At 31.0% G+C, this 24742-nt stretch overlaps 1 protein-coding gene across 1 annotated transcript; it reads left to right on the top strand.

Annotated features, from left to right (window-relative positions):
- Positions 1-8799: 8799 nt before the first annotated feature.
- Positions 8800-24558, top strand: LOC110038653 (PTI1-like tyrosine-protein kinase 3). The gene is made up of 9 exons (XM_020743549.1): positions 8800-9058; positions 9864-9998; positions 16949-17199; positions 17323-17449; positions 17585-17858; positions 21421-21553; positions 21675-21761; positions 23852-24039; positions 24356-24558. Exons 2-8 carry the CDS (start codon positions 9905-9907, stop codon positions 23996-23998), a joined length of 1113 nt encoding a protein of 370 aa, XP_020599208.1. The 5' UTR covers positions 8800-9058; positions 9864-9904; the 3' UTR covers positions 23999-24039; positions 24356-24558.
- Positions 24559-24742: the final 184 nt, after the last annotated feature.

The following is a 24742-nucleotide window of genomic DNA, read 5'->3' on the forward strand; positions in this document are numbered from 1 at the left end:
TAGGACTTCGAGGTTATTTATGCAACATAAATCCTCAACTTATCTTTAGGCCTATGTATGGTTCTGCTATACAATATAAGCCCTAACTCGCCTTAGAATTCTGAGGTTTTCATTCATCATGACCTGAATCCTCACATCTTCCAAGCTATTTGTGTGATCATTTTATATGAATGTAAGCCTTAATTAATAAAATTGGCAGGATGAAACATTCGATAATTCTAATCTCCAAAACTGAAGCCAAGCAGTAAGATATTTTTGGGAAGTCACTGAGGTTCTCCTCTGAATTTATGACAACCCCTAAAATCTCTCATTTTGGATTCCAATATAAATGCTCCAAATTTGAGTCATTCCCCTTTCACACCTCTTTGTCTGATCTCATTGAAAAGTCATCGTCCTTTGAACTCCTTGAAGATAATGTCCCCTGATTTTTATTGAGAGTTTTCTTAGGTGACTACGATTATCTAACATGTAATTAACTATAGGGGTTTTCCCTTATAGGAAGCATTTCTAAACCTAGCTTAAAGTAAACCATATATAATTTTTATATTAAATAGTGGAGCTTGTTGGCTTATAATAAAATAGTTTTACAGACCAAACAGATGTCATACAATCTTTAATTTATTTAATTGAGTCTTATCAGTAAGTAGTGTGTTTATCCTTCGGGATGAATATATTATTTGTGGTATTATGCTCGTTTATTTAAACTACTGGGGATATGAAATCGGTCCGGTCTTGTATTTTCAAAAATCCAAAATACTGTTTTTTCCAAATTATATATTAATTAAATTAAAATGGGTGTTAGGAAATCCATCCTGGCAACCAACAACTTCACAAACCCAACCAACCATTTTAGTGCTGACAATGTTTTGTGGGCTTATAAGACTACATACAAAACTCCTTTAAGAATGTCTTCATATAGGCTAATATTTGGGAAAGCTTATCATTTACTAGTTGAACTTAAGAATAAAGCATATTGAGCTATTAAAGAATTTAATTACAGTTTTTTCCAAATTATATATTAATTAAATTAAAATGGGTGTTAGGAAATCCATCCTGGCAACCAACAACTTCACAAACCCAACCAACCATTTTAGTGCTGACAATGTTTTGTGGGCTTATAAGACTACATACAAAACTCCTTTAAGAATGTCTTCATATAGGCTAATATTTGGGAAAGCTTATCATTTACTAGTTGAACTTAAGAATAAAGCATATTGAGCTATTAAAGAATTTAATTACAATTTAAAGGATGCTGGTAAGAAAAGATTATTGTAACTAAATGAGCTTGAAGAGATAAGGAATGAATCTTATGAAAGTGTTAAGATTTATTAAGAAAAGATGAAGAAGTGTTATGATCGGAGGATTCTTACTAAAAATTTTGAGCCAAGGCAACAAGTTTTACTATATAATACAAGGTTAAGATTATTTCCATTCAAACTTAAGTCCAAGTGGATAGGCTCATTTATTATGATAAAAGTTTATCCATGGAGTTGTAGATATCAAAGATCCTAAAACTGATAAATATTCAAAGTAAATGGTCACAGGTTGAAACCCTAATTTTTAGGTGAAGGGGATCAACTTAAATTGAATGATCTAATGTTGTTTGGTCAACCAGAATAAGTACTGGTTATATCCGGCTGACGATGTTAAACCAAGAGCTCTGTAGGAGACAACCCATAGTTATCAGCATGTTTGTTTTGAATGTTATGTTGTTATGTTTGATTTAGAAAATTTTGGTAGTATTTTGAATATATAATGGTTTAATAATGATTCTAAGACCTTAAAAGATGACTTAGACATGTTAGAATGAGTTTTTGGACGTTAAGCTAACATGTGCTAAACTAATCACTGATGCTTAAGTGCCAACTTTTGGCGCTTAAGTGCGACAATTTATTAAACATGCTAAATGACATTTCTAGAAATTTTAAACATGGTTTAGTGGGTCTAAATGTGGGATCATGGTCTGAGAACATGTCTAGAGGTTTTAGGTGTGATCTAGAGCCTATAAATAAAAGGGTATAAGGAGAAGTCTCACCACACTTCAATTTAACCCTAAATTCTAAGTGAAGAGTGAGAGTTTTTAGAAAGATGTCATCTTGAGAAAGTGATTTGAAGAAGAAGGAGGAAGCAGTGAGAAAGAAATTCATTAGTCAGAGTACGCAGAGTTATAGAACAATTTCCTAGCCATTAGAATCGAAGGAATAACAGAGAAAATCACTAAAATTGAGGCCGAAGTGGCTTCAATTGAAGCAAAAGTGATGGAAGTTAACACACATTTGGAGCATATGGGATGACAACTTATGATGCAATTTAGCCATACAAGTTTTGTGGAAGAAGCAGACAAGATTATGTATTTGAAAAACAAATGGATTGAAGAAGACTCAACCAGAGTTCCTCATCACCATACATTTTATCAGATTTACATTCTAAATGTTGATGGAGAGACTAATGATAGGATAGGATTCATCCCACTGGAAGGAGAGTGGAATTAAGTTCTTTGTTTAATGTTTGTGTGTTTAGAGTTTGTTTGTTAATGTTAAGTTTGTTTAGTGTTTGTTTGTTAATGTTATGATTATTTAGTGTTTGCGTTAGGAACTATCTCATCCAAGACTCTTTGGATTGAGAATTTATGTGTTGAAAATGTTTGTAATCGTTTGTGAATTAATATAAGTGTTTGTTTGTGTGAAATTTCAGGTTATTTTGTGTTGAATCGAATTGGTTAAGATTGGTGAATCTCGAGGAAGAGGAGAATTGAAAGGGAAGAAAATAGTTATTTAAGTTTTATAAGACTATTTAAGAGTCATGACTTAGGCTAGAAGTGCATGTTGCTTAAAACCAAAAATGCCAAAATTTGTTCACTAACACCTAAGCACCAAGACCCTGCGCTTAAGCACAGTTTAAACTGAGAGAGTGGCACCTAAGCGCCAAACCATTCGCTCTTAAGCGCTGATTCATGTAAGCCAGTTTGTGAATGGTTTAAAGTGAAATTTTGGTCTGAAACCCCCTTTTTTTCCCTTGACTTTGTCTCCTACCTCTCGATTTCACAATTTGGAGATTATGGCATCCTTTAAACTACCAAATTTATGGAAAATACATAGATTTGGTAGTTTAAGCCTTTATGAGTTGAGCTAATGATTTAGAGTTAAATTTGGGATTTATTGTGAATTTTATATGATTTTTAGAAATGGCCCCCAAGGATGAAGAGGGGGAAAGGAAAAGCTTAATTTGATTCAAGCAAGTTTGTTAATTCGAGAGCTAAAGATTGATACAGTGATGCAATGCAGCCATGAAAATTGATCCCTAAGCGAAGTTTCAAGTGTCGGGGTAGAGTTGTTGAGGACATGATTGTTCACCGATAGTGGGAGCAATTTTGTTTTTTTTCTGTCGTGATCGTTATCTATGTTGTTCTGGAATTCTATGCAAATCTTCCTGAGGTTGAAGAAGGATTCATGATTAGAGGAAGATACTACCTTTCTCACCAGAGGTAATAAATCAATTTTATCAATTCCCTTCTAGCACGTTATGCTTTTATTCAAACTATTGTCCGAATGAGGAGGAGTTAAACGAGATTATTTCATCGTTGACTGGTGGAAGGGGATTATGGAAAATTACTAATAAAAGAGGAGTCAACTTCCCCACTTCGAAGTTGGATGTCACAGTGAAGGCGTGGCACAACTTTATTTTTGCTCATCTGCTACCTACAAATCACCTCAGTGAAGTGACCCGAGACAGAGCAACCTTGAACTATTGTATTCAGTAGTTCAAGCCTATCGATATTGGAGCTCTGATTTATGATGTTATCACCAATTCTATTTTCGCTTCTACTAATGCAGGTTTGGGATTCACATCCTTGATCTTTTCATTATGCGAGCAGGCTGGAGTTAGATTTGATAGCTGGAAGTAGATACTATAACCACTCAAGCTCATTACTAGTGTCAATGTGAAATCCTATTCACATCATTTGATTTTCAGCTAGAGAGGTGGATTTTCTAGCAATTCAGGTGCTTCTACTTCACGTGTTTCGACATCACAAGGTCGGACTTCTGGATCTGATTCTCAATCACAATTATTGCAAAGGATATTGAACAAAGTCAACTATACTGCTAATAGGGCATTAAATTTAGAAAATTTTGTAGAACATATAGATGACATATGAAGAGACATATGATTATGAGGAGAAATTCCACTCATGTATGGAAAACCTCATGAGAGGTGACCAGAGTGTAGTTTTCGCTCAATATCCAAAATATCCATCATATGAGCCTGCAGCTGTTTGACATAGTGACGAGAGTTATCCTGAGGAGGAGGAGGATGATTAGATTGAGTTCTGCAGTTTAGTTTTTTTATTAAGTATTGTTGTGAACTTTTTGTGGTACAGTTAAATTGTACTGTTGTTTTGTTTTAAGTTACATTTGTTGAGCCTATTAGTTTTGTTTTGTTAAAAACTGTTATGATGTATTTATGTTTTTTGTGAGTAATTATTTTATTTTTGTGGCAGTAATTGTGTTAACTGTGTTGTTTAGTGTATATAGTTTGTCTATGTTGAACTTAAGCATGAATCTTAGGAAGGTTTAGAATATTGCTAACTTTTGCTTAAGAACTTCATGTTTAAAATTTTCAACTTACTATCAGAAATTTTCTTTATGTTGCAGTTGTGAATGTTTTTAGTGTGTTTTTTTGCTTTCATGTTATCCTCCAATGCATAAAAGTCTAATGAATATCTATATATTAAGTAAATTAAAATTTCATCAATTTAATTTTTACTCTTTTTTAATTTTTGTACTTGTGTATCTAGGATGTAAAAATTCTTGCAAGCATGTTATTTTTAGTTTTCATACATGCCTAAATATATATAATGCTAAAATATTTTATATTATTAAAAATTTAAGTTTAGGGAGATGAAAAAAAATTTTCAAAACTTGAAAAATTCTAAAAACTTGAAGTTTATTTGTTCTCAAATGTACTTCAAATAAATTCAATTTTGATTTGAAGAAAAATGACCATGTATATGAAGTTATATTAGGGAAGTAAAATTTTGAAGATAGAAATAATTAAGAGAATTTAGTTAAAACCTATAGTAATGAAGAAAAACTTAAAGTTAAGAAACTTTTAGTGTGTAACTATTTTAGTAAGAGAAATTATATTTTTGAAAAATGTGGAAGGATTAGACTTCTATTTTCAAAACTTAAATTTCTTTTATTGAAAGTAATTTTCAAAAATTATTGTTATGTTTTTAAGTAAAGGAAATATATAAACTCTTTGCTTTAGAAAAGGAAGAGTGGAACTTAAAATCATTAAAAACCTATTTAGATATAATAATCCTTGCTAGTAAAAAAAAGAAAAGAAAAAAAGAAAAAAAAAGAAAAAGAAAAAAAAAGAAAAAAAATAAAAGAAAAGAAAAGTTGAAAAAGGGAGGAGAAGGTTGAGGATTAGTGCTTAGTCAAAAATTAGTTTCATATATGATCTTTTTAAAGTATAAGACTTGAGAAAATCTTGAGCTTAAGAATATAATATACTAAGTATAATTATTCTTAAATAAAAATTTTTAAGTGGAGATGATAGAATGCAAAAACTCTATATTTGGAGAATTTACAATATTTCTGAACTAGATTGGAACTCATAGTCTAAGACTTCTTTACATTAAAAATTTCTAAACTTTAAGTTGGTCTCATTTACTAAGTTTTTTCTCAATTGGACTACTATATTTCTACATCAAAATTTTAGAATATCCTAAAGAAACTCACACGCATAATCTACTTATTTGGTTTTGAAAATATTAGTGTGTCACTTGAGGACAAGTAACATTTTAAGTTTGGGTATTTTGATACACCTAAAATATATAATCTCTAAAATATATAATCTTTATGTATAATCTTTATGTACACATTTTTATACCTATTTTTGACATATTGTGCTTTAATGAAAGGTATTTGTGTGTTTGGAGCGAAAATGAAGAAGGCGCAAAAATGAATTGAGGCGCCTAAGCACCCAGAACTGGTGCTTACGCGCCAGTTAAACAGAGAGAGCCGTGCCTAAGTGCCAGGTACCTCCCGCTTAAGCGCTAGATGTAGTTATTTGATGATTAATTAAATTTGAACAAATTTTTGAAGAGGTTTTTGAAGCAACCCTTGGTGAAAACGTCAGAAATTGTTAATGGACACAAAAATTCATTCAATTGGCTTTTGAAAGGAGGCAACTTTTAGAAGATTCATTGAAAGAAGACACATTTTGAAGAGATGTCAAGGCATCTTTTGGAAAATTATAAATGAAGACTTGGATCATCCATAGAGTCCATCCATCCATCTATCCATCTATCCATTTATCAAGATCAATCGAGTGTCGACCACCACATACGCCACCGCGGTCGCTGCCGCTCACTTTTCTTTTTATTTTGAGTTGTATTTTGTATTGTAACTGAAAGAAGAGATTCAAAGGAACTTAGAAACTTTGGTGGAGAGGATTTGAGATAAATTTTTATCTTTGTGATTACATTTAGTTTTAATTTAGATTTCTTGTTTGTGTGCATGATTTTTATTTTGTGTGGTTATGTTTTCTCCATTCTCCATGAATTCTGAGTAGTTTTCTTTATCTTTTTCCTTAAAATGATAAGTGATTTAGTATTAGAGGGAAGTTGTGTAAAGTATTATTCTTTAATGTTGAAAGAAGTTGTGATGATTTTAAACCTTGTACTTCATTTACTTCTTAATTTGACCAATTAAGATGTTAATACATGTTGTGAGAACATGTAAGATCTGAGATGGTATTGTCTGGGTCAATAAATGATAAGAATCACATTTGATTTCATGGATTAGAATGTAATTCATGAGGTTGAGTGCAAATAAATAGAGAAATAAACTTTGAAGGGTGTAGAATTAGAGGAATTTAGAGTGACAGGCTAAAACCCCCAATTTGATTTATAGTTTTAGGTTTTTATGCAAGATATTAGCCTCGAGGTGGAGGGAGATGCGGGAACTCTAGAGTGAGAGCTAGTATATTTCTTACCTAGTCCGTCTTTAGGACTATTCAAACTATAGATTAGTCGGTGTTCTTTATAACATCTCTAGTAAGAGTAAAAAATATTATTGCTCCTATTTGGAACAACACAATTTGAATACTTCCACAACAGGATTCTTATAATTGTTACTGATTCATGATAAGGAAAAAATATTTTATTTATATTGTCTTCATCTTGCAAATATCTAGTTAAGTTAGTTAGTTGCTTACTTTATTTTCAATTATTCAAAATTACAAAAAGAATTGAACTTTTTTTCCTATTATAACATATAGAGTTTAAGTAAGAATATTTTGCTAAGTAGAATTTTGTTATCTAATTTCTCCTATTTTGTAAAGTTGCATATTGAATTTTCCCTATCAGTTTGATATTTGGGGCTTAATCAAAAAGTCTTATATTTCTTGATAACGATACATATACTTGCTTAGAATCACATATTTAAATATTATAACTGTATTCTTATTTGCTTCAAAGTCAATATTTTACCTAGCTTTTGCTTGGGATCAAGTATTTGGCGCTATTGCAAAGTAAGAATTATAATTAAGAAAATTAAAAATATAACCGCATACATCACATTAACATATATCAAGAGAATCGGGATCAGTCAACACCTTTTTCAAATGAAGACATATGCCTCAACATACGAACTATACGTATATGTATATATATAATGTAAAAAATCATTTAAGATGAGCAATTCTAGCCGAATAAAATTGAACACACACTTGCTTGTGTTTAACTCATTTTGTAATTTGAACAAGAATAATTTGTTCATGTTCGGCTCGCTAGCTTAACAACAAACTAAATGCGGGCATAACTATAAGTCGAACAAGAGTTTTCGTGAACAATGACCTTTTTTTGACACCCTTACTACAATAGTCAATAAGATATGATTATTCAATAAGTTTAATTTAATTGCAAATGTAAATCAGTTGTATTTCATATTTTTAAAACATTAAGTTTTAGTTTCATAAGTTCTGATTTATTCTAACTCTTTTTCTTCTCATCAAATTTTTTTTCAAAGTGATGGGACAACTCAGTTACACAAAAAAAATGTTTTTAATATGATCTAATTTTTATTTTTTTTATTTATGTAAGTTATCATACTTATGATATATTGTTATCACAGTAATTTAGTATTACCTTTTATTTAAAGGCTTATTTATCCATATTCTTAAATTTTCAAGAAAAAAAATAATAATTTTGTCATATATTTTAGTGAATATGTGCCAACATACAAGCTATGTTTAATAAAAATAAAATATACTGGTTTTTATATTTTAAAATGTATTAAATTTCTCAAAATTATATTTTAAAATAACATTCATTTGTATGAATAAACATTTGTATCATATTTATACAATATAATTTGGTTTCTTATTATTTCACCAACACATTTAATTTATTATTTATTCCAAAATTGAACTATAAATATATATATCTTTAATCTTTATTTATTATAAAAATATCTAAATTTCATTAAAATAACTCCACTAATAACATTTTTTTGAGACACTTATAATCTATATTTTTATTAAAATTAGTATCATTTTTCATTCCTATTTAATTTTTTTTTAATTTTAACATTTTTTTCATTTCCCTTCAAACAAGCATGCAGTATGTTCGCCCTTCATATTCAGTGGTAGCACTAAATTATACAATTTACATTTATTTTTATTTTTTTAAATATATAATTCTAAAATATAATAAGCATGATCTGAATTTAGGACTTGAACGAATATTTATATCCTCAAAAATTATTTAAAGCAAAGTGATCAAAGTATTATATGTTGTTGCACATGCAAATAAACAAAATTTGTGTGGTATGTAGGCATGATAAGATGGGCAGTTGTGCGTGTGATTAGCGTGGAGGGTGGTGGCTTGGAGGACAATTAAGGGCAGCCGGCGTTGTCTTCGTCGGGCGACGTCTCTCAACGTTCTCCTTTGTCCTTTAAGAATCTCCCGAGTTCTTATCCGCCCATCCCCGGAAACCCTAACTTCTGCTCCTCTCTCTTGTTCTATACTCGTCCTTGGCGAGAAATCCAGGTGAGGCCCTTATCGCTCTCGCTTCCGCTTTCATCAAATGTGGTGTTTTTTTTTTTATTTAGTTATTTCGCAATCATGTTATAGTTGGGGGATTCCATTTTATTGTCCTCTTTATTCTGAGGTATACGCGGATCGGATGCTTCGATGCTGATGTATAGCGTGATCGGATGCTTTTGTAGTGAATTTGGGGCTCTGCATTGATTTTTATTTTTTGGTTGCTTGTATGAGCGCTTTTGTTTGGAAGGTGAAGACTGACCCGCGTGAGTTATTTGCGATTGAAAGGTGGTGTGCCGCTGTATTGTCTGCGTAATTTTTCCTTTATTATGCTTCTTGGATGACATTGCTGTTTTGATGCAAGAAACGTCAGCGGCACTTTTTTTCTCAAAATTCACTGTATCGTTCTTTATGTCCAACCCTGTCTTGGGTCATGGACTGTCTTTTTTATTTTTGTTAGAAATATGTTGGTCTTTCTTGTTCCAACAGTCGGACACCCTGACAGTGATATAATCTTTCTATGAGACTAGGGAATTCGGATGTCGGAATCCTGCCTGTAGCAGACTCTTTTTGTCATGTCTTCTGGTTGATTAAGAGTGGCTTAATTTTTTATTAATGTTTTTTTGATGCACTTATTAAAATTGTTCTCATAACTGTTGCCCCTTTTGTGATCCTTACATTGCCTGTGTAATAGTGCAATGTTGCTATAAAGTTTTACATGCTGAATGTTGGTAACCAATGCATAACTTGTTCTAATTATACCATAATGCTTATTGTTTCCCTATATTAATTTGAACTGGTTCATTGGTAGGTAATGTTCAACAAACAGTAACTATAAAGAAGAAATATAAGATGCCACGCTGGCTTTGCTGTTCTTTTAATTTGAAAGCTACGGATGACCTTCACGAGAATGAAGCTTTAAAGAGTTCCAAACCTTATGAGGATGGTAAGAATGGCCAGTCCTTGCTCTAAAATAATGTTAATTTAGGGTGTTCTTTACGCTTATTACTTAAAATTATGTAATAAGAAGTGTTGAAGTCTATGTTAAATGTATGCTGTTTAACTTCATTGACATCACTGAAATGTTAAACAATTTCAGGTTCAGTTTATGATTGTCATATAAATGTCAAACGATTTGTTACTAGTTCATTTCTGTTGGTTGTTCTCTACCTTTTTATCACCTTCAATTATTTTGACAAGATTGCCTCCATATACTGCTTCCCAAAAAACTGCTTGTTTGTGTGGCTAACCTGTATTTTGATTTTGGCGACAGCTCTTTACAAATGTGTATAGTAGATTTCCTGATTCGTAGCTGATCGAGGTGATTGCTGCAGGAAAAGGTGGTTGAAACTTTAAGAAGGAAGCATTTATTTTTTAGAAATACTAGTGAAATTGGGTAAATTGGTATTGTTAGTATTTAGAAATCGTTATTGAATAAGGAAAATTGCAACTTAAGTTTAATCAAACTCTGCTATTAATTGTTTTTGTGATTAAATAAGATTAAAAAAAATTCAGGAGTGTTTGAAAATAGTTTATTAGTATGATGACTTGGTGGTAGTGTGAGCGAGAACAAGATTTTTTTTAAGCTATGTACTTGTAATAAATGGTATAAAAAAAAATCTTATTAAGGCATATTACAAATAAAAGCTAAAATGATTGCATATATGGTTACTGAAGAGATACATAATCAATTTTCATATGCTTGATCCATAGCTTGGCCATTCACCCCCTCTAGCTTTGCCATTGACATTAACATTTAGGCCTCACTCAACTCAATTACAAAACTAAACCTAACAAAAGGTTGAACCTTACAAATTAACTTTCATAAACTCGGATTATCTTATCAAACTATACTCAAAATAAGCATGCCATTTTTTTTTTGTATAGATATAAGTAATTCAAAATAAAGTAACAATAACGAGGCCTTCAAGTCATTAGGGTAAATAAATATGTATTTGAAATCCCTAGTATCAACAAGTTCCAAAGTGTATTACATCCATAATCAACACCATCATTGGCATTACCCTAATTAATTGTGATTCATTTTAAAACCTTCTCCTCCTTAAACTTTTGTTGAGGGCTGCATGTGGCAATTTTTATTTATGAAACACTTTAATTACAAATTTCAATAGAAATTGTATTTAAAATAAATGCTTTGCTTTAGCATCCAAATTAAAAAATAGCATCAAATTAAAAAATAACTCAATTTTCTATTTAAATATATTTATACTACACTTTAAGACAATGGCCAAGATTTTTTTCTATAAATAGACCCATCAAGATGGTTTTATAAGTTACTGAAGAGAGACATGATCATATTTCATATGCTTGATCCATAGCTTGGTCATTCACCAAAGCAAGACGTTAAGATTTACATCTCACTCAACTCAGTTACAAAAATAAATCTAACAAAAGGCTAAACCTTACAAATTAAATTTCATAAACTTGGATTATCTTATCCAACTATACTCAAAACATGCGTGTTTTTTTTTTTTTTGCATAGATATAAGTAATTCAAATTAAAACAATGATAACGAGGCCTTCAAGTCATTATGGTAAATAATATGTATTTGAGATCTCTAGTATCAACAAGATCCAAAGTGTATTACATTCATAATCAACACCATCATTGGCATTACCCTAATTAGTTGCAATTCATTTTAAAACCTTCTCCTCATTAAACTTTTGTTGCATGTGGTAATTTCTATTTATGCAACCCTTTTACAAATTTCAATGAACATTGCATTTAAGATAAATGCGCTTTACTTTAGGATCAAATTAAAAAATGACTCAATTTTAGTTTTAAATTTATTTATAATACACTTTAAGACAATGATCAAGATTTTTGTCCATAAATAGACCCATCAAGATAGTTTTATAAGTTACTGAAGAGATCCGTGATCAATTTTCATATGGATCATAGCTTGGTGATTCACCCTCTCTGGCTTTGCCAAACGTTAACATTTACACCTCATTCAACTCAATTACAAAACTAAATCTAACAATAGGCTAAACCTTACGAATTAACTTTCATAAACTTGGATTATCTTATCAAACTATACTCAAAACATGCGTGTTTTTTTTGCATACATATAAGTAATTCAAATTAAAACAATGATAACGAGGCCTTCAAGTCATTAGGGTAAATAAAAATGTATTTGAAATCTATAGTATCAGCAAAATCCAAATTGTATTACATTCATAATCAACACCATCATTGACATTACCCTAATTAGTTGTAATTCATTTTAAAATCTTCTCCTCTTTAAACTTTTGCTGAGGCAGCATGTGGTAATAGGCAACCCTTTAATTAGAAATTTCAATAGACATTGCATTTAAGATAAATGCTTTGCTTTAGCATCAAATTAAAAAATAACTCAATTTTTCTTTTAAATTTATTTATAATACACTTTAAGACAATAACTCAATATGGATCAAGCATATGAAATATGTTCATATTTCTCTTCAGTAACTTATAAAACCATCTTGATGGGTCTATTTATAGAAAAAAATCTTGGCCATTGTCTTAAAGTGTAGTATAAATATATTTAAATAAAAATTGAGTTATTTTTTAATTTGATGCTAAAGCAAAGCATTTATTTTAAATACAATTTATATTGAAATTCGTAATTAAAGGGTTTCATAAATAGAAATTGTCACATGCAGCCCTCAACAAAAGTTTAAGGAAGAGAAGGTTTTTAAATGAATTACAATTAATTAGGGTAATGCTAATGATAATGTTGATTATGGATGTAATATACTGTGGATCTTGTTGATAATAGGGATTTCAAATACATTTTTATTTACCCTAATTACTTGAAGGCCTCGTTATCGTTACTTTATTTTGAATTACTTGTATCTATGCAAAAAAAAAAAAAATGGCATGCTTATTTTGAGTATAGTTTGATAAGATAATCCGAGTTTATGAAAGTTAATTTGTAAGGTTCAACCTTTTGTTAGGTTTAGTTTTGTAATTGAGTTGAGTGAGGTGTAAATGTTAACGTCAATGACAAAGCTAGAGAGGGTGAATGACCAAGATATGGATCAAGCATATGAAAATTGATTATGTATCTTTTCAGTAACTTATAAAACTATCTTGATGGGTCTATTTATAGATAAAAAATTTGACCATTGTCTTCATAAACATTCTAATCCTGATATTTAAAAAATATTTCAAAAATGTTACATAAAAATAGAATGAGTTACTTCAAAATTATAGAGTAAAAATGATAAGATAATATCATAATTTAAAAAACCAAATCTAACTGAAAGCATCATAGCAATATCATTGCTTTGGTTTTATAGAAGTTGACAAATGGACTCCATTTTTTTTCTCTGGTGGACAAAATGTTATTTAATTTCTTCATCTGATAACTATAAATCATCTTAATAGTTCAAATTCCCTCCAATGAACAGTATATTTATATTGATCAGAAGTGCCCTCAGTAACTATGCCTGCTATATCTTGATGATTATTGGAATTGGCAGTAGAATAAGTATAATTAGATATTTTTGGCAATATGATGACAATGTTAGAAGATACACATAAAAGAAAAGCACATGGGGATTTAGTGCATGTTGATATAATAAGGTAAGTAGAAATTGATGCATTCATTAACATGAAAATGATTCTTATAAGGTGTTTATCGCATTGATCAAGAGCCATTCAATTGGAGGAAATAATGAATATCATCATTAACGAAGCACTTAATATATTTTTATGATTTTAAGCAGCAAGTAATAAATTTCATAATTGATTTCATTATAAGAAATGTAGATGGCTAAATTTAGGCTTCAGCAAGCCTTTGATATTTTATGAGTTAGGGTAATTATCAATGGCTCACAAGGGCCAAATAGTCTAAAGCAAGGTGTCGCAATAATAAGTGAAAAGTTTGGCTCACAAGATATTTCCATTAGATGATAAAAGATAATCAAATAGATTTATATTTTAGAGTTTTTTGCCCAAAAAGTGATGCCATGTAAAGAATGGCATATGAATAACATTAATGCTTACATGAGAAGCCAATCTGATGATGATGTTATACTTCTCTTACTAAGGATAATCCAAATGATGAGGCATAAATTGGTGAGCCAATGGTCCTATTTTCTAATTAGGACATCCTTGGAAAAGGAGTACAATGATGGGCTTAGAATATCTCATGGATGATGCATTGAAAGGTATCGGCATAACTCAGCTTCAATTTCTGAAGTTATGATTATAGGAATTGACTTCGGGAACTGGGTTTACCTCTTCTCAGCCAGCAGTAATAGAGAGCCTGTATTGGGCTCACCATATTCCATTGGAGTAAATGGCTTGACTTGAAAGTGGCACTCACCACAATGGGCAATGATCATCACCCGCATACCTAACACAAGGAGTTTGACAATTAAACAGTAAGGCATATCTACTATGAATGGGAAATGCCTTCTAACTCCAACTAGGTGTATTTTAAGGTCACATCATTAAGTCTTAGTAGTATGCTTGATTTAGCTAATGAATAGGGAGGAAGAGAGTTGGTCTCTATATGACTTGGCTAAATATACAGGTTGCCCGACATTCTCAAGAGTGCTTTCTTATGTACATACAAATATTTAGTCTAAAACTGCTTGCATACATGTCTTAGGCTTGCAGCATGCTTCTGCACTAGTGCGTATTTGTAATGCAGATCACATGTCTTGTTCGTTCTTTGAAAATTTGGTATTGAGGACAAGGTTTGCATAAGTAAAACTCACAATTGTACTAACGCTACTTAGTATAGATCTAGAATATGTCAATAGATTTGTAAATTGGAACAGTACTCAATTTGATCAAGTGAAAGTGATACCTTAATATAGAACATAGTTGAACCATTGCTTTAAGAGGTGGTTTTTTCGAAGTCATTGAACTTCTTGAATCTTGATGTATGGAAGTAAAACAGCTTTCAATATGAAAGTTTTTATTCTAGACATCTTAAAATATTGATTTGAAGATTTTTTTTTGAAATTGGATGCTAAGTGACCGCTTTTGGTGGTGAAATCATCAAAGATAGAATATAACTGAGACTGAATTCTCTTATAGAACATGCTCATAACCAACCTAGTTGATGCATCATGTGAAATGAAAATGACCATCAATTTTTTGTGCAAGTGTTTGCAATGTGATCTTGTCTAGTTTTTTTTTGGTGATTCAATACACAATGATGTAAAGGATATTAAATGCGAGGTGGAGAGAGACTTATCATGTGAGAAAGATGGGGTATTGGATAGGAGATTTTCAAAATGAGGAAACGAATCAGGAAAAACTTTAAATGCAAGGAAAAGAGTTTTGATAGAGAGACAAGCACAGTTTGATGAAAAATTTAAGAGATCAAAGGACATTGAGGAAGGAGAAGAGAAATTATATAGGGAAATTTGTAGAGCAAGGAGAGAGATCGGACGTGAGAGAGAGTTCCATTTTAAGATATCATAAGAGATTGAGATAGGAGAGAAATTTGTTATATAGGGAAATTTGTAGAGCAAGGAGAGAGAATAATGAGAAATGCCTATTGTGCATGAAAAATATACATATTTTTCATTGCTTTATATATTTGCTTTATGATTCTACATGCAAGCAGAGCCCTCAAGCTTTATTTATAAATGCATGCTAATATATATATTTGCAAGAATGTAGAAAAGAAAAGAAAAAAGAAAAATTAATCGTTGACAATGCTATTATTTTCATTCCTCTATCTTCTTTTTGAAATCTTTTCATTTGTTTCATCTCCTTCTTTCCATCTTTTATAGCATTCTCCGCTCAGCTTGCCTAGGTTTTTGGCCTCTAATATACTTCAATGACTATTTTTCCTCCTGCTGTCACTTGGTGTATAATGGAAGAAAATAAAAGTTTCAACTCAAAAATGTTGGATACAAATTTCCAATAATTTTGAATTGGACTTTAATAGGATTCTAGTGACTTTTAATGTGTGCACATCATTAACTTTTGAATAATTTATTTGTTTTGAAATCCATCTTCACAACAAGATGGATTGTTTAATTTAGAAGTTATTGCTCTTTTAATTTGTATTTCAACATTTTCTTATGACTTATTTGTTTGCTTATAAAAAAACCTGGTATTGAGCATAATGATTTTGTTCTGATAGTTTAAGTGTGAGAATGAAATCATGACTTGTGAAGGAGTTTAAAGAAGGTTTTTGGAATTTGAAATTGAAAAAGGTCAAATGTTTCCAAACTATGCACTTGGGTGGGTGCATTTTAATCCCAATTTATCTAGTGTCCAATTTAGTCCCTTGATTTTTCAAATTTGATCCAAAATATTCTATTCAATTCTCAAATATGATCCAAATAATCGAATAGAGGTAATATTTTGGATTATATTTGAGAAGCGAAGGGATTAGTTAAATGCATTGGATTGTTGAGGCTACCATATCATCACACAAATAATTTAGGAATCTTTTTGACTTTTTTTTTTTCAATTAGAAATCTCTATTGCTAATATGAGAGGAGATGTTTGGGTCACATTAAACATTGATCATCTAATGATCCGATTAGGAGAGTAGATGTTTTAGATTCGACTTATGATAAGAAAGGCAGAGGTAGACCCAGGAAGACTTGGGCTTATTGTATAAAAAGTGATCTTAATATATTAGAATTAGATGAAAATAAGACACTAAATGGGAAGCAATGGAGAAAAATGATTCATGTAGCCGATCCCATTTAGTGGGATTAAGGCTTTGTTGTTGTCATTGTTGTAGTAGAAATTTTTATTGCTTATCTAACTACATTCAACCAAATGATGAATTTAACAAGTTTTGTCATTTTTCAAACTTGATTTTTATCTTCAAGCAACCAAATGAGCTCTTAATATTTTCTTTCCTTTTAGTTCCAGTTACATTTATATATTGTCTTTTCTTCCCGAAGGACTGCAAAAAGATCCAAAACTCTCCATTGTAGCTAAAAATGAGACCAAGGTACCGCCTCCTATTGATGTACCTGCCCTCTCACTTGATGAACTGAAGGAGAAAACTGACAATTTTGGATCAAAAGCATTGGTTGGAGAAGGGTCATATGGAAGGGTATATTTTGCCGTTTTAAAAGATGGTAGACAAGTGGCAATTAAAAAGCTTGATGTTTCACAAGAGCCTGAGTCCAACGTAGAGTTTTTGACCCAGGTATGCATTTTAGAACCAACTTAAGTCACATATTCCTTCCTGTTTTGAGATAGAATATTTTTCCAACCACGATTGACTTGTTAGATTTTCTTACATTTGACCATGTTGTTTGCTCAAAATCAGGTTGCAATGGTATCAAAAGTAAGGCATGATAACTTTGTTGAACTGCGGGGCTACTGCGTGGAGGAAAATCTCAGATTACTTTCCTATGAGTTTGCTACCATGGGTTCTCTGCATGATGTTTTGCATGGTATTATTTTCATGCTATCCTAAGTGTTCCTTCCTAGAGTTCACATATAATGTAAATCATTTTTCTAAATAATCAAGATAACTTTTTTTTTTATTTTTTTTCATGTTTATTTGCTTTTTTTTTGTGATGATTTAGGCAGGAAAGGAGTGCTAGGTGCACAACCTGGTCCTGTCCTTGACTGGATGCAGCGTGTGAGCATTGCTATTGATGCAGCTAAAGGTCTAGAATATCTCCACGAGAAAGTTCAGCCTTCCATTATACACAGGGATATCCGTTCAAGCAACATTTTACTATTTGAAGACTTCAAAGCAAAAATTGCAGATTTCAATCTTTCTAATCAAGCACCTGATATGGCTGCTCGTCTCCATTCTACACGTGTACTCGGAACCTTTGGTTATCATGCTCCAGAGTAATTGTTTCGAATACTCAATTTTTTGCTGCATCTATATCATTAAAGCTTGAACTCATTTTTTTTTAATCATTCTTTGTTCATGCTTTAATTAATATTCTGGCAATGTGCAGCTTCTTGCTATGATGGTCATTTGTCAATTTATGTAAGTCTGAATTAAGTTTTTAGCTTTTGGTCCCCATTTTTAACAATAAATGGGATGCACAAGAGTGTGCAAATTATAGAGGAATTAAGTTGATGTGTCATACTTTAAAATTATGGGACGACAATTAAACATAGTTTAAGATGTATAACAAAGATTTTTGTATAATCAATTTGTATTTATGGCGGCCAGGTCTACTATAGAAGCTATAAATTTATGGAGAGATTTAATAGAGAAGTTCAAAGATAATAAAGAGGATCTGCATATGATTTTGATTGATTTAGAAATAGCTTATGATAAGTTTCTAAGGGATATCCGTTGGAGAGTTCTTCAGAAGAAATGTGTTCATATGACTTATATTCAAGTCATTAAAGATATGTATACTTGACCTGTTGAGTTCGAACAGGAGGATTGACCAAATATTTTCCTATATCTGTTGGAGTACATCAGGGATCGAATTTAAGCCCATATCTATTTGTTTTAGTTATGGATGTTCTTACTGGACATTTACAGGAGGATGTACCTTGGTTTATTCTTTTTGGTGATGATATCCTTCTCGTGGATATGATGAGAGAGAAAGCTCAGGAATAACTAAGAATTATGGAAGGTCTACAATGGATTCTAAAGGCCTTCATTTGAGTAGAACTAAAACTGAATACATGGAATGTAATTTTAGTATTTGTAGTCTAGTGATAGAATTGTAACTATGAGCGATCAAATAATTAAAATCTATGAATGCTTTAGGTATCTTGGGTTTATTGTTCAAAGTGGTGGTGATATATATGGGGATGTTATTAGTAGAATTCCAAGTTGATTGATTGAAGTAGAGGAATGCATCGAGCCAATAATACCTATTGTGATAGAAAAGTACTACTTGGATGGAAACGAAAATTTTATAAGATGGTGGTGAGAATTGCAATGATCTATGGCGTTGAGTGTTGGCTTTTAAAGAAAAGCATAAAGCTGAGTTAAGTGTTGCCGATATGAGAATGATTAGGTGGATGAGTGACTTTACACTTAGAGACAAAATGTGAAATGAATATATCAGTGATAATATTGGTGTAGCTCCAGTGACAGAAAAATTAGAGAGAGTCACCTTAGATGGTTTGTTCATTTTAAACGTCGACCATTTGATGATTCGATTAGGAGAGTAGATATTTTAGATTCAACTTATACTAAGAGACGCAGAGATAGACCTAGAAAGACTTGATCATATTGTATAAAAATTATCTTAATTTATTAAAATTAAATGAAAATATGATGCTTAGTAGGACACAATGGAGAAAAAGGATTCATGCAGCCGACTGCACTTAGTGGGATAACTGTTTGTTGTTGTTGTTGTATTAAAAGTAGGAACCCGCAGATATTTTGGTGGAAGAGATTGAACAGTGAATAATAATTTCTTTTTAATTTGGCTAACAACAAATTCTTATTTTTGTCTGTTGTAAAACAACTTTTATTAGAACTAGTACTTAAACCATTTAGATTTTCAAACTCCCTTAAAAAATTTTTTAGCAGATTAATGACTAGCGGTTCCATTATAAAAGATGATGGAACTTAAGTGAGATGTGCCATGATCAACCTTGGTTTTTAAATAGCAAACTTTATACTTAAACAAAAGTTTATTCAACCCTCTAGATTGGAATTGCGCAATAATAATTAAAAGAGCTGGAGATGTTGGATCACTTTGCCTTAGGCCATTGGAGGATTTGAAATAACCGTTAACATTCCCATTGATGATGATGGTAAACCAACAATTATTCATATAATTTTTCAAAAAATTAAGAGTATTATGATCAAAACCAAGCAATTTAAGCACATGAAATTAAAATTCCCAATCAATGTTATCATAAGCTTTGAAAATACCTTACTTGATGACAGTATTATAACCTCTTGACTTTAAAATTGATATCATGGATAAGCTCTTGAACCAGACAGACATTATCAATAATGGACCTTCCCTTCACAAAACTAGTTTGGTTAGGAGAAATAATTTTTGGCAAAATAAGTGCAATTCTAACAACCAGAATTTTAGATATAAGCTTATTAAATGCAGAGCAAAGGCTTATCGGTTTAGGTTGGTTCCATCTTTCAGGATTAGGAACTTTAGGTATGAGGACAATGGAAGTAGTGAAAAAAATTTGTGATAAGATGAACCATTAAAAAATTCCTCGATAGACTATATAGAATCAGATTTGATGACATGCCATCATTTTTGGAAAAATTTGTTAGTAAAGCTCATGTCCATAAGACAATTATATTTCTTCTTCAAAAAGACCACTTCAAATATTAAAATTATCTTCCTTAGATATCAAAGAAGGAATGATATCATAGAAGTTGGAACATGAAGAAACATTTTCTTTATATAAAATTTTAGAAAAATAATCATCCACCAAAACCGGTAATATTCTCTTGGTTAGTGATTTAAGTGTCATTATCCATAAATATTTTATTTATGTGATTCAATGCTTATTTTTGTTAACGATAGAGTGAAAGTATTTGATGTTTTTATCATCTTTCTTTAGATGTTTACAAGTAGCTTTCTGTTTCCAGTAAATTTCTTCAATCTCTTTAATTTTACAAAGCTTGATTTTAGCATGTAATAAATCGTTCTCAAAAGCATGATTAGTAGTCCCAAACTAAGATTTTCAAGTCTAACTCCTTAAACTTCAGTGTCCAAGATTTTAGTTAATAAATTTTTGAAGTGATTCCGATTCCACCAAGTCAGAACTTATTTGAGCTTTTTAAATTGAAGCGATAATCTAATCATACCATGAACCTGATTGTTAGAAGAAAAGGGGGAAGTCAATTTTTGGAGAATTTTGAAAAAGGTAGGATCTTCCATCCACATATTTTGGAATCTAAATCCAAGAAAAGAAGACTGGTTAGCCTTTTTAACATTGATTAACTGAAGAGAATGATCAGAAGTAGAAAATGAAAGCAAATGCAGAAAATAGAAGGGATGTCAAATGGGTCCATAGTTCTGGCTTATTTTTCACACCTTTAAAGATAGGAAGTTCGGTTATGCCGTGTATCACTTTGAAGTGATGCTTCTATATATATATATATATATATATAACATTGTTGTTCTGCTGTTTATTCTCCAAGGGTCTGAGGGTTCCTGACAGTATCGTAGATTTGAAAAATCACATAGACTGGCCAGTACAAAAATTAATTCCATGATTCTATATTTGGATTATATTAGTCCTTTAGTGTTTTCTTATTGCAAAACCCCAGTTGCTCATCTTGGGATTTCTGTACTTCTGAAGAAATATCTCTACTTTTTTTTAACGTTGGATCGACAAATGAGTAAATTACTTTTATAGTTTTATTTGATTGAGGACCCATAAGATCAAATGAAGTTGCTGAAAGCATTTTCTTTCATAGTTTTTGTTTGTCTTAGTACTTTTTCTGTGGCAGATATGCGATGACAGGGCAGTTGACCCAGAAAAGCGATGTGTACAGCTTTGGTGTTGTTCTTTTAGAGCTTCTCACTGGGAGGAAACCTGTTGATCATACAATGCCTAGAGGGCAGCAGAGTTTGGTTACTTGGGTGAGTTCCGTTAAACCTGGAAGCGAAGGTGTAAAATCCCTATCTCTTGATCAGGTTGGTTGGTTTTAGCTTCTTTATATGCTGACTTATGCTTTGTGCTTTTTTGTTAACTCTTTTTCAGGCTACTCCACGATTGAGCGAAGATAAGGTAAAGCAATGTGTGGATCCAAGGTTAAAGGGAGAATATCCACCGAAAGGCATAGCAAAGGTCTCTTTCCCAAATATATTAACTTTTTTCTCTTAGTTTACATAATCTTCAACTCAACATCAAACCATTGCTTGTGTTCTACTACAACAAAAAAATTATATATATGTGGATCAAATTTCATTAAATTTCGTAATAATTCAATAGTTAATTGAGCATTTGAAAAAGAGATTGATCAAATGATTTATAAAAGCCTCTTAAAAGTCAAGTTATACAGTTCACTAATCAAACCCATCCTATGTATATTTAATATCATCATGAAATCTAAACTCCAATCATTTGAAAATTTTACACAACATCAATTATTACCTTCTCATGCAATTGGACTCATTCTTTGATTAAGTTTTGATGTTATCAACTAATGATCAAATTACCTTAAAGCATCTTGACACTAGCATTAAAGATATTAAAGTGAATTAATAGTTCGAATAGGTTCAAACGTATCTTGGAAACAATATTGAAATCCGATTGGGTGTAGAACTATAATTCTTCTTTTATATAGGGTAAAGCAAGTGATGATAATGATGATAATGTTAAGATATATATGATGAATGTTAATATTAATTAGTGGAATGACTAAAGAGTTTTCGATCCTAGTGGCATCATTCTAAAGATTGGCATTAAGCATGATGTATCTATTGTTATTGATTACTGAGTTGCTTATAAAAGGTATTCTAAGTGAGAGATACCTTAATATATACTATTTATAACTATGAAGAAATTCTATCTAAGATAAGAAGCTAAGGATGTTACCTAAAGATGAGATATATAATATGTAATTTTAGTCGGTGCAAGATAGATAAATATTAGTCAATATTATTGAATGATAAAGCAATCTTGATGTGATTAGTCTAATTATTCTAGATTTTTTACATGAAACAATATGATATTAGGTGAAAATATAGCTCCTAGAGTTGAGATTGAGTAGTTAAAATATAAGTGTCTTAGCAATATTATATATCAAGTGAATATCACATAGGAGTTATAAAAGAATGTTTTTAAAACTACAATTAGACTTTGTTATTGCGTTATTGATTTGACTATTAGGCAATTAAGAAGTCACTAATAGCCAAGTTGAGTGTGCTAGATGTGAGAATGATAAGATCAATGTGTTTTGACGCAAGGAAGGATATATTTAGAAATGGTCAAATTACAGATGATTAAACATGTATAGGAATAAACTTAGATGGTTTGGGCATATAGAATGAATGTAAAAGATGCATTATTAAAATTTATACTTGAAATTAAATGAAGAATTATGAAGGAAATAGGACAGATCAAAAGTAATTTGTGTTACGTAAAAATTTTACGTTAAGTGATATCTACATCTCATGTCATTCTAAATTGAATCATGGTTGCTTGCCAAACTCTATTTGTAAACCATAAGCTGGATCATATGGAACTCAAAGTCTGCCGGAATTGTGAGAAATCTGAATTGTTAAATTTGCATCAATTTTTTTTTTGGTTCATTGCGTTTGGAGTTTTTTATTAGGTTTTATTCATTAGATACGATTAAATTTAACATGCATGCTGAAATATATCTATTGGGTTATCTATCATAGCGGCACAAAAATATTCCTTATATTCCAATATGAATATTAGCCTGTGTCTCCTGTAGTTTTTCCTCGGTTGGAATTTAGCTATCTAGGGTTCCCTAAGTATACTTTTGCTTATTGATATTAATATGCATAATTCGATTTTCATAATTTTTTATTTAACAATTAATATGCATAATTCGATTTTCATAATTTTTTATTTGGTATTATTGATTTCATCAATAGATTAAAACTTTCACTAGAAATTGAAATTCGTTTCTTTCCATTCACAGCTTTAGTAGAGAGATTACTTGCTTATGTTATTTAGTATTCTTCTTTATCAGATTTGCATGTTTATCTTTGCATTTCCTGCATTTAGTTGTTTGCTCATCGAAATATTCTACAAATATAAACATCACATCATCTTTTCAGATAATTGTGCACTAATTTGCTTATTTTTATTAGAAACCTTAAATATACTTAAATCAACTGAATTGCCATGCTACGCACATTATCTATAACAGATTTTTTAAGAATTTTTTTGAATCGGTAATGCAGCTTGCAGCAGTGGCCGCTTTATGCGTGCAATATGAAGCTGAGTTCAGGCCTAATATGAGCATTGTAGTTAAAGCACTTTCCCCACTCCTTGTAAATAAGCAATCTCTACCACAGCCAGATCCTGCTGCAGCGATTGCTGATGGTTGAATCCTGCAAAGCGTGTTAATCGTTGTACTTCAGTTGAACTGGTAAAAAAATCATTTCAATTTTCTCTTGAACCTTGCTTTTTACATATTTTGGTTAAATTTTAGGGGCATTCTTATATATTCACATATCTAACTCCTAAACCTGAATATCTGACATTTATACCACTCAAATATTTTATATCTCATAAAAAATGCCACTATTACCAACTTTTAAAATTTCAAATGCACCCTTCTAAACATAGATAAAATAGTATAAATATAAACATAGATAAGAATTATGTGATATGCATGTAAATTCTTCTAAATTTGATTGAGTAGAATTTTGCTTATGTTACCTTTCGTTGACTCCATTCTGCAGGTTTGCAAATTTGCTGCACCATTTTGATTTGGGGAGTGGAGGTTCATTTTCAATCTTTTAGTATTGGTGCAAATTTTCTATTTTGCGTGCAGTGTGATGTTTTGCGTGGAGAAAATAATTTGAACATATGGTTTTTGTGAATGGAGTGATGTTGGGCAAGGATCTTAATTTTGGTTCTTATTGTTCATAGCATCATTAAGCAAGAGCTTCTCATCTGATGGAATTTTAATAAAGTTATATGCCTTAACTATTTTCCACATGGATTCAATTATGGTAGATTGTTTTAGTGTCCTAATTTTCTTATATACCCTCGGTAAACCTGTGTTAGTGTCGTACTTTGTTGGTAGTTCAAATGAGCTTTATGTTTGATTTGAATCGCCAGTAATA

Source organism: Phalaenopsis equestris, unplaced genomic scaffold (genome assembly GCF_001263595.1).
Source record: "Phalaenopsis equestris unplaced genomic scaffold, ASM126359v1 Scaffold233395, whole genome shotgun sequence".
NCBI classification, from domain to species: Eukaryota; Viridiplantae; Streptophyta; class Magnoliopsida; order Asparagales; family Orchidaceae; genus Phalaenopsis; species Phalaenopsis equestris.